The following is an 11,827-nucleotide window of genomic DNA, read 5'->3' on the forward strand; positions in this document are numbered from 1 at the left end:
CGACGTGCCTGCTGACACTGTGTAGGTGTTAAAACCGCAAGTCATCGATGCACGCACGACAAACTGCTGTGACAGGAGATTCGCTACAGGCTGTAGACGAGAATAGGCTTCGCCTCCATGAAACATTTACCTCTGTGGTTTTGCAGACCCTGATTAACGCTAGTCTTGGACTGCCTTACCTAAAATAACATTAGTTAGTCCAAGATAATGGAGGTACGTTAAACCAGTTGATACTAATTAAAGCAAGATTGTTAGGTCTATCTTAGTGAGCTTAATAGTTGGGGGTTGGGGGTTGGGGGTTGGGGGTTGGGGGTTGGGGGTTGGGTTGGGGGGGGGGGGGGGGGGGGTTAAATACTCGTGCCTCCATTTTAAAACTATTTCAACTATAGAATCAGTTGAAGGACCAAGTTATTTCCTTACAAAAGCTTCTTATAGTAGCTTCTTATAGTAAAAGCACAGCAAAGTGTAATAAAGCACAGCGAAAACATGGTAAAGCATAGGGAAGCATTGTAAAGCACAGAGAGGTCTGGTAAAGCATAGGGAAGCATTGTAAAGCACAGAGAGGTCTGGTAAAGCATAGGGAGGCATTGTAAAGCACAGAGAGGTGTGGTAAAGCATAGGGAAGCATTGTAAAGCACAGAGAGGTGTGGTAAAGCATAGGGAAGCATTGTAAAGCACAGAGAGGTGTGGTAAAGCATAGGGAAGCATTGTAAAGCACAGAGAGGTGTGGTAAAGCATAGGGAAGCATTGTAAAGCACAGAGAGGTCTGGTAAAGCATAGGGAAGCATTGTAAAGCACAGAGAGGTCTGGTAAAGCATAGGGAGGCATTGTAAAGCACAGAGAGGTGTGGTAAAGCATAGGGAAGCATTGTAAAGCACAGAGAGGTGTGGTAAAGCATAGGGAAGCATTGTAAAGCACAGAGAGGTGTGGTAAAACATAGGGAAGCATTGTAAAGCACAGAGAGGTGTGGTAAAGCATAGGGAAGCATTGCAAAGCACAGAGAGGTCTGGTAAAGCATATTAATAATACAAAGCATGTTAAACTAACCCTTATAAAAGTTTCCCATAGTAAAAGCATAGCAAAGTGTAATAAAGCACAGTGAAAGCATGGTACAGTATAGTCAAGCACTGTAAAGCACAGAGGTATGGAAACGCATATGAAGTTATGGTAAATGCATAGTATAACCATGGGGAAAAGTGCAAAAATACTGAGATAAACTTTTATAGGGATTTTGCCTGCGAGGGACGGGCAAAAAAACCAATATTTACTGTGGAAGTTGTTTTACCTTTGATGGCAGCAAGAACTAGTCTAACAAAACAAATAAAAGTCTCTATGCAAATAACACCCCAGTGCTGCAGGTTGAAGTCAAACACGCCACATCATTGTCACGTGAACATTTTTTTCTTTATTACATCATTTAATAAATTAACAAGTCCATCTAAAATTATACAGATTATTTTGCCAGAAAATATGTTATATTTATTATCATTTTTATTATTCCTAATCATAAATTGCCAGTAGTTAATTAGCAGCGAAGTACAGAAATAATATTAAGAAAAGGAGTGAATTCATATCTATTTCAAGTTTTAAAAATACCCCTCTTTCACCAATGGTTTGACCCTCTGGTAAATGAATCTCACCTGGGATCTACCCATCAATAAGAAGAGGGATGCATGTCTGTGAAGGTGCTTTTTATAAATTATTTTAAATAAATGCAAACGTTGTTGTTAATAAAGTGTGTTGGTTCACAGGAGGAAACATTCTGGATAAAATAATAAAAAGCATAATTTCATTTAACCTCAGCTGATGCCACTTTTAAAGTTTCTGTTTCTATGTATTTTATTGGCATGAGTTTTGTGCTTGAAATACAATGGCACCTACAGTTATTCACACAATTATCCTTCAATATCCATATTATAGCTCAATAAAAACTGGTGTTTTGTGAATTGAAGTTATCAATTAACTTTTTTAACATGTAACTATGCATGTTAAAACTGAGGGTAAGTGTCTAAATATGTTGTTGGTGCCACTGTTATGTGTTTGCAACCTTGTCATCAATTGCTTTAATGTATTTATTGTGGGCCATATTTCCAAAGGATTCTTTAATTCACTCCTAAGTTGATTAAAGGCTGTTTTAGATGCTTTGAAAATATAACCCGTTGTCCTTTCTGTAGATGAAAGTCGTGACTGAGGAAATCTTTTTAATCATTGGTTTTAAAACCAACAAATCCATTAATGCAACTTATATTATAAAAATACAGCTTGTATTATCACAGTCTTGCAGGTAATTTACTAAAAATGCGATGTCTCCAAGTAGAACGAAAGATGGTACTTTGTTTAAAAAAAAGAAGTCAGAACTTATCAGGTACCTGCATTGTTGACTTTGAAATGAAGCAGTACAAATAAACGAGAAGCTACAAAAAAAAATATATCTATATAAACTTGTTATACTGGAAGTTTTGGTCTTTCAAGTGGTAATTCCCCATGTCACTTGAAGTTATACAGAATGCATTTCTCTGTTTGCATAATACTCCCGCACGAAACAGAAACGGGCCAAAACAACACATATTTCCCATTGGGAGGGGGGATACCCAGGGGGGAAAGGGGGGGGGGTACCAGATGTTTTTAAAAGTTTATTGCTGCCTAATTATCTGTACAAATAAATTGTCCAGTTTTAAATCAATACAGCACTGCCCTTACCGAATGATCTTCAGTGGCCATAGGGTACCCCAGTGCTGGTGTGTTTCTGACGATAGTGTCACAATAGCACGAACACTCACTGCTGGTAATTCCATCACAGTACCCTATCAGTACCAGACAGATGGTGTGCTACTGTATCAGGACCACTGAACTGTGCAATAGCTCCAAATCCACTGCTTGTGGCCAGTGCTGGTAATGCTGTTGTCTGCTGAAGGTTCAGTATGGTTAGATACTACAGCTACGGCCATGAGTTTGGCATCACCCTATAGAATGAACTCATTTCATACAATGGAATGAAACCTGCTGAATAACGTTACATTAACACATTGAATAGCACACCGCTGTGTAGTTTTCCCCATATACCGAACGAAAAACTGACAACAAATGGAAAAATGTGGCATTTCGAAATCTAACATGAAACGCTACCACTGTTATGGCTTCCGGTAGACTTTTTGCGATATCATTTTGCAGTTTCTTTGATTACATGATGTTAAATAAACAATCTGAATTATGTTATGTGGTGTTTTTTTTTTTTTTTTTTTTTTTTAATGATGTCTCAAGCCTAACGTTCTTGCGGATGCAAAACTTTTGGCCAGAGCTGTAGACTGAGGGAGGAGGTGTGGTGAAGGCCCAGAGCTCACGCCAGCATGTTCTTGTTGGGGTCGTAGGAGAACTTTATCTTCCTAATCCTCTCCGCTGGGGTCCGCTGCTCGAATAGATTGAGCCTGTGGTCAGGGCTGGCTCTACTGAGCTGGGGGCAGGCGACAGGGTCCTGCAAGGAACAAAGCAAACTTCTTTAGCGTGCAGAACCTGATGTTCAGCAGGAAGAGAAAGATGCCGGATCATATTTCCAAAGTGTGAAAAGAGAAGAAATCATCAATATTTAAATTAAGAGTGAAGTTAATAGGATGATCCATTTTAGAAAAGTTATGTGAGTGTTTTGTTTAGATTTTTGAACATTGGAATTAGGTGTGGTGTTCTATGTACGGAATGACATTTGCACACAGGACAGGATGTATGGGAATTTTGACAAACGCTTCGCTGTGATTGGTTGATTTCTGATATGTGATTTATAATTAGTTAATTAAAGACTGGAGAAAATGCTTTGAAAATATGGCCAAACCGATGACACTTAAATAAGACAAATGTTTTGACCAGAATGGCTTTTTTTCCCCTCTAATTTATTATTATTATTATTATTATTATTATTATTATTATTATTATTATTATTATTATTATTGTTTTCTTAGCAGACGCCCTTATCCAGGGCGAGTTACAATTGTTACTCTTGAGAAAATATGTTTGAAATATATATTGTTTGGTTTCCAAAATGTAATACATTTTGAAAATTTGATTTACAGTCTTAAGTTTATTACATTCAAAACGTCCATTATATTATTACAAGAAGCGACCAAAATAATACATAAAAAAAAAACCGAAATGTAAAAAAAGCACAAGGAACCTTTGAGTTATTTCATCTCTGTGGTCTATTTTTATAATCGATTCACTACAGATAAATTCATAAAACAGTAATGTTGCTTTTCAGTGTTGTTCAGTCACACGTGCGTCCTGTATTGCTGATGACCAGAGCTTGTACTGTCTTAAATTGGCCACAAGGTGGCACTCAAACAGCATCTTCAATTAATATACAGCCAGACTCTGGTAAACTGTTTCGAAGTGTACTTCAATCTTATTGAGAACATATAGTAATATGCAAGTCATTACAAACAAGTTTAGAAACGCGAAAAAGTCAAACTTACTGAATTTGTCAGGTTAATATTTTTTACCAACATAACCTTTAAACCTAAAATACCAAAATAACCACCTTTAAGTCAAAGAAAACCTAGAACACAAGTTAAACCAAAAGTAACTCAAAGCCGCCAATGTGGCATTTATTACATGAGATTAGTGTGTGATTCTGGAAAACTTGATTTCCAGCCAGGAAAGTAGGATTTGAGAAAGGATTTCGTCAGCTACAAGCACTTTTAAGTGGGCTTGGCTGTACCACGCTGATCCGGTGGGGATCAAGGTCCTAGCAGCTGTGTGTGCCGACTGGATGGCTCCACTAGTCAGTACACTACCGTGATAAGGGATGAATCCCTGCGCTCACAGGCAGAGGTAGACGAAAATGATGGCCGCACCGTCCTGTCTTTCCTCAGTGAGGGAGAGTCCAAGAACCTAGGAGTCTTCGTTGAAGAACCCTGTAGGACACACACAAAGGAGTTTTGTTAAAATACTTAACCAGTTTTTGTTTCCCCCAATTTAGAATGCCCAATTCCGATCCCTCACCGTAGAAGCTTCCCACAACAGCTCAAGAGAAGGGAAGGTCAGTGGGTGACCTCCGATCCCGCGACCAAGCCAATTCTCTTAACTCTGCATTTGGGCAAGCTACCAGCCTCTGGAGGACAGTGGCCAGCAATGTTGGTGCTGTATACTCACCACGTTGGTCAGGTCGCTGTGAAGGGAATGTAGGAGGAGTTTTTGGGCACCAGATCCCGCCCACTTGTATTTTAAACCAATTGCCTCGTTCACATCCTGGAGTCCCTCCCACAGACTGGAGGCTGGCCTGTTAAAATGAAAATCGCGTTAAAGCGCATAACAATCTTTAAAATCCATTTTGTCAGCACTCCGCAGTTAGCGAGTGAATCTGAACTAAAACCAGTACTGCTCATGCTAATAAGAGGCACAGCAATGGATTTTAAAACCTGGGACAGCACTCCGTCAGCAAAAAAAGAAGTTTGTTTGGTTTTCGCACTGTTTGCCTTACCTTTGCATCTGTTCTCTCAGAGATGGGACCTTGTCTGTCTCCCAGTGTGATGATGTCACAGAAGGAAAGCAGTCTTGAAAGATCCTGGACTGTAAAGGACAAAGTAGACAGCCATCGGGTTTCACTACATACTGTAGCAACGAATCACCCATGACTCCAAAGAAGTAAAACTATAGTGCCTTAAATGTTACATGTTTAGCATCTGTTTTGACTGTACTTGCTTCTACTTAGACTACAGCTAGTCCTTGCAGTCCCTTCAACCTCATCAAACAGCTACCGCTGAACCTGTCATAGCCGAGTCGTTATTATATATTTAACCCGAGACAGAAGCATCAACAAGGAAGCGCACCACAAACAAACTGGTTTTATAGGTGTGAACCTACCAGGTCCAGAGGGGTGGATGGTATAGTTCTGGTCTCCTCTACAGCACTGTCCAACCACCACTGTCCACCACTGTCTCTGTCCTGCTCTGTCTCCTTTCCCGGTCCAAATCCACTGGTGTCCTCCTCTGAGAAGGCAGTCCAACCGTCCAATGAGGTGGACTGTGGACTGACAGCAACATCTGAGGACAGACATGAGACCACTGTGACGCACAGACAGACATTGAGGTTCTGTTGAAGTCTACAGCATTTGCTAAATGCGTTTCTTATCTCTTTTAAATATAATAACACAATCACAATTTAACAGCTCTGGCCAAAACTTTTGCATCACCCTATAGAATGAACAAATGTTGCTTCATAAAGTCGAATGAAACCTGAATAACATTACATTAACATATTGAATTACATACCGCTTTGTAGTTTTTCATATACTTTACGAAAAAACAACACACATTACAATATGTGGCATGAAATATTTTACTACTATTACTCTTGCAGTAGACTTTTGCGATACCATTTTGTAGTTTCTTTGATTACATGGTGTTAAATGAAAGATCTACATTATGTTCATGTATTAATTATGAAAGATACATTTACCACTTACCAGCACAGCCCTTGTGCCAGCAAGGCACTTGTTCAAACTCTGCAAATCCTTCGTCCCAGTGGAGGCGATCCCCTGCTTTCTCAAAAAGGCCAAACTCCTCATCATCTACTGCCTGTTCAATACTGGGGCCCTCCCTGTCATTAGCCGCTGCACTGTCATGATTACTAATCTCCCCGGTCGTGCAGAGAGAAGGAGAATGACCTCCGACCTCTGCTGAGCTCTCTTGTGCCGCGAACGTTGCCTTGGTTACAGAGACTGACAGATCAGGCCTAGCGGCTGCTGCAGCAGGCTTATCAAACCGCATTGGAAGTGTGTTGTCTGAAACGGGGGCTGTGTCTGAATCGCTGACTTGCTCGCCTGCCTGGCTAGTGTGAAACCCCGATAATAAAGCCCCCTGCTCCATGCGGCCTGCTTTTTTTTTCAGGCCCTGACTCTGTGCCGCACTGTCGTTTCTATGACTACAGATCAAATCTTTTGGCATGGGTGTGCATTCAGTCTTTCCTGTCAAAGAGTCTAGAGCCAGGCTCGGGTGCTTTTCACAGGCCTTGGCACATTCTGAGAAGTGATTGCCACATGAACCAACTCCCAGTCTTTCTCCTTGGGCCAACTGCTGCACTGAAGCGCATGCTTCAAACTGACTGTTACCCAAAGCAGAGGCAAAGTGAGTAGCCAGACCTTCATAGGAGTCTCCCCTATTGGACGCACAGACATGGCCATGCCTTACATTATCTGCTTCTTCATGGCATACTCCATGGAGCTTTCTTTGCCTTAGAGAAGTGATTTCACAACATTCACAGCCCCCTGGGTTACAGCGATAATATTCTGCAAGATCAGAAGTATCTGCTGTGCACTTTTCCACGGGCCTGCTGTCCAGCCTATTGGTTTTTCTACTACTAGTTCCCTCAAGCTTCTTAACCCTTACAGTAGCATGATCTGTCATTTCACCACTGCTCTCTGCAGGATTATGGTTTGGGGTTTCATATTTTGCAAGATCTGTGATCCTTCTTTCGCTTTGCCCATTCTCCACATTTCCCTGCCGGTGACACCCACGGCATGTAATTCCACTCCTCCAATCCCCAGCATTGCGTTTTTGGATTTGGGAGTCCACGTGATCCTCTGTTCGGCTATTTTTATCTCCCTGTGTCCAATGCCCTGATCGGTTCTCCAGCGTCATTTCCAAACAGCAGCAATGGTTATGAAGCTCCGATGCTGCAGAGATAGCCTGCTTGTTCTCCGTCCCCAGATCTCCAGCGAGTTGTCTGCTGCCTTCCTTGTTTGTCCCTGGGTGGCACTTTTGATGCTCGCACCTTGGATCTACTAATTTCCTCTGAACATCGTCACTCTGCGTACAGCGATTGAAACCACTCCTCATGCAGTCTTCAGCGCTACCCGCCCCTGCGTTTTTGGTATCGCGTCTTCCCAGCACACAAGGGTCAACGATCGATTCTTTCACGTCGTCTTCGTCTTCTCCTTGCTTGTCCACATCAGCCTGTGCAAAACCCCAGCCCTTCTTCTGCTCCACTGCATTGCCACAGGATTCATGCACTGTAGCAGTCTTAAAGCCTTCCCCGGCTATTATGACATCTTTTGCCAAAGGCTGTGCGTTTGTTTCCACTGCTTTCCCGTCTCCGTTACTGGATCGGACAACCCCATCCTCCTGCCCAGGGAAAGCAGCTTCCCCGGTCATATTCCTATCTTCCCTTCCCCGGAGGTTTAGAAGAAAGTCATGTCTGCCAATAGCCTGTGGTTGGGAAGTAAGACTTATGTAAATTCTCCCAGTGCTGTAGTATTGGTCTCTTGCTGTGGTACTCAGGAATGAGGCCTTTACTGTTGTGGGAGCCACTGTTTGGTTCACTTCAGAAGCTTCTAAAGTTGCCACGGTTACCGGTGATCGCAGGCTGCTGATACTGCTTCGACTGAGAGCGCTTACATCTGTAAGAATCCCAGGGCCGTCGTGGCTTTTCTCTGAACGACTGGAATAGGACCTGCTTGTATTCAAGCAGGAGATGGTATTGTTTACCAGCGAATCTGACACCAGCCTCGTCTGACAGGCTGTAATTCCACCCAGGGCTTGGGAAAGAGCTTGAAGGTCTGGCTTTGTGAGCCTGGCTTTCTTCCTGTTTTTGGCACAGGCCTTGCTTACCGTTCGATTCCTTAGGCCTTTTATTTTGGGGCCCTGACGTTGGGCGCCCCGTCTCTCTGTTTCTGAAGTGGCCTGCGGTAGATTGTCACCCCCTCCCCCACCTCCTCCCCCGCCACCACACTCACCGCTGTTTTCTACAATTATTTTTCTGTTGTGACACCCCCGCTCCAAGCACAAGTAATTGTTGTTATTGTTGTGCTGGAGCATTTCCGTGATTTCAAAGGGGCAAAGCGAATCACACATAAGGGGAACCAGGGAGAGGGTGTTATCAGGGCAATTGTCCTTATCAGTTTCAAAATAGGAGCAAAAATAATGATTAAAAAATATATATAGCTTTGTTTTTGTGTCGTCCTTGGCTTTCGGTGAAGATGACCTTGTCTTAAGCACAATGCTTTCTTGTAGATACAGCAGTCCTGTGATGAAATCTTTTGCTTTTCATTTTTCTCATTGTGAGTTGAGGTCTACTGTGGTGCATTCATAGCCTACAAGTTAAAATAAAGAAATGGGTTACCAACACACACCCACACAAAGTACAAAGTGTTCCTGTTTAACAAAACTGAAACACAATGCAGGCATGTTTTTTAAAGAATTCTTTCTCATGTCTATAATTAGCTGTTTATTTTAATAGGGAACAAACAACTGGGGAATGCTTAAGAGATCTTTTTGGAAAGAAGACATGCTTTCAGCTAATTCCTTATAGATGAAGACATAAGGGATCTGTGTGAGATTGGACACAGTCTTTTATGTTCTGGTAATGAAATAATCAGGATGTGTACCATCAGAATATGCCTCCCTGTCAGAATTTGCTACCCGTTTTTACAATTATAGATGTAAAAATGTGTCACCTTGTCACAAATTGCCACCCTTGTATATTCTACTGGATAAAGCAGGTAGTAAATTCTGGGAAGTCGTATTGTGATGTCAGAAAATGCCACCCTTGTATATTCTGTAGGAATAGTCTAAGAGAGTTCTTAGAACAGAACCTTGCGTTTGTTCCGGAAGCCACGCTTGGTTTGGGTTCTTCAAATAACCATTCTCATACACTGAACCACTGAACTCAAGCATGGGAGCCACCTAAACAATATTCAAATGACCCAACACAACAGCTGCAGGATGTTTGATCAACAACAGAAAGCCATGACATAATGCCAAGTTATATTTTAAAAAAAGTTAACAATACAATTTGCTTACATTGCTGCACCTTACACAGTTGACGTTTTAAATGATATGGGTTTTCTAGAATACAATTAGAAGCTAAATTATGCCTAGTCTTGTGTTGTTTTTTTTACTGTGTATGCACCCCACAGTATAACTGTAATATAGTAATCTAGCTATAATACTGTATTGTGAATGTGTTGGCACCTCGGTAGGGCTGATAATTTAATAATGCATTGCTCACTGTGTCATGTGCACAAATAACTGTGCAGTACTAGCGTCCGGTATATGTGAATCTTAATTGATATTCTTACAGTGTTCTGTGGAGGTAACCACGGAGTGTAAACTGAAAGCAGTCGAACACAGGAACATAAAGACGAGTGTAAACCACATGAAATAATAATAATAATAATAATAATAATAATAATAATAATAATAATAATAATAATAATAATAATTATTATAATATAATAATAATAATAATAATAATAATAATAATAATTATTATTATTATTATTATTATTATTATTATTATTATTATTATTATCATCATCACAGTATTTCAAAGTGATGTAAAAAAATGTTAATATATTTTGGTGGCATCCAATGATACAGATACTGTGAGAAAATGATTATATATATATATATATATATATATATATATATATATATATATATATATATATATATATATATATATTGTCAGATAATAAAACATATATACCGGTAATAGTGTAGATCTAATCTACATAAAACGACGATCACATACAAGTGAAATAAAACGTTCACAACATGAAAACCGCAATAATAATAATAAAACAATGCTAATTTCTACTCTAATCTCGTATAGCATGGCAGACAGCTAGCGTTTACATTTCTAAGACAAATAACCATCTCACCACAGACACGATAAACATAAAAAAATGGAAACATATTTTAAAACCAAATCTGCATACCTTGTATGATTATTTTTTTTCCATTTAAGTGAATTCTTTCTCACCTTGACAGGAACCCCTCTCGCTTGCAGATGAAGTGGTATAGTAACCAACCGTGTACGTGCTCGACGTCATATGGTTCGCTTCATCCTGAGGCTGTTTATTTCATGTCTTTGATTCCTGTAGCAAAATTGCACTCAACCGCAAAGCGCCTTTGTGTATCCTAACGCGTTAAGGTGTGTTTGCATCCGCTATTTATTTCCCAGCAGAGGTTTGACGGCAGTGCTATAGATTTTAAGCCGCTCCAGAATGCTGCTTTTGGGCGGCGCGTTTGGTTAGCCCTATAAAAAGCTTGAGTAAAGAATTACGTCTTGTTTGCGGTATCTAACCAGCGCAGTGCCTATCGCATTGTCTGAACTGCGATTTCGGTCTATATCTTAGCTAGGGGGTGAATTGGTAAGCCAGGCTGCACTCATTCTAAGTAATATTACAGCCATCACTATGATGAGCATAGCTGTGACAGCCTCATACACTTTGAATCCCGGTGAAGGTGTTATTTCATGGGTTGTGTCTTAACTGTAATTGCACACCGCCTTGATACTGTGCCCTTGAGCTAACTGAATGGTAATTACAATTCTCTATTCCATAGGTAATTTAAAAACACCGAGAAGACTGCGTATGATATATAATTGAACCACGAGGCGTGTAGTTCGACTTGTGCATCAAGAGACTTATAATGGAATACCGTGCTGAATAAGACGTTTGGTGTTTTATTTTGGTCTAATCCAATTCTGAAAGTCCCTGGGTTTTATTGTGGATGTTGGGTTCTTGGCAGCTTGTGTGGGATGCTGCTTACACTGATTACTATAGTAACCGCTTTCAAACTTGTTAAACGCTTATTATAGCGTTGGGGGGGGGGGGGGGGGGGGGGGCTTATAAACCGTCCCGCTGTTAATTAACCCTACATTGGCCTGTCCAAACTCTTACACGCCTGTAATATATATATATATATATATATATATATATATATCATACTATGTTAGTTTGTGATCTGTGAAACCACAATGCAATATACAGTTGCAATATCCCCTGAACGGTTCACTCCGGTTGCGCAAAAGTGTGTGCTACATAGTGCATGTTTCT

At 40.6% G+C, this 11,827-nt stretch overlaps 1 protein-coding gene across 3 annotated transcripts; it reads right to left on the bottom strand.

Moving 5' to 3' along the window:
• Window positions 1–3,223: 3,223 nt before the first annotated feature.
• Window positions 3,224–11,092, bottom strand: LOC117394300 (uncharacterized). 3 transcript variants are annotated; one of them, XM_034911378.2, is made up of 7 exons: window positions 10,750–11,092; window positions 6,452–9,076; window positions 5,851–6,029; window positions 5,468–5,556; window positions 5,140–5,266; window positions 4,782–4,901; window positions 3,224–3,472 (listed from the first exon to the last, which is right to left on the bottom strand). In XM_034911378.2, exons 2-7 carry the CDS (start codon window positions 8,835–8,837, stop codon window positions 3,338–3,340), a joined length of 3,036 nt encoding a protein of 1,011 aa, XP_034767269.2. In that variant the 5' UTR covers window positions 8,838–9,076; window positions 10,750–11,092; the 3' UTR covers window positions 3,224–3,337. The 3 variants fall into 3 exon arrangements, with proteins under 3 accessions (XP_034767269.2, XP_033848321.3, XP_058860858.1); XM_033992430.3 differs by having other exon boundaries at window positions 10,706–11,092; XM_059004875.1 differs by having other exon boundaries at window positions 3,337–3,472; window positions 4,811–4,901.
• Window positions 11,093–11,827: the final 735 nt, after the last annotated feature.

Source organism: Acipenser ruthenus, chromosome 30 (genome assembly GCF_902713425.1).
Source record: "Acipenser ruthenus chromosome 30, fAciRut3.2 maternal haplotype, whole genome shotgun sequence".
Taxonomy (NCBI): Eukaryota; Metazoa; Chordata; class Actinopteri; order Acipenseriformes; family Acipenseridae; genus Acipenser; species Acipenser ruthenus.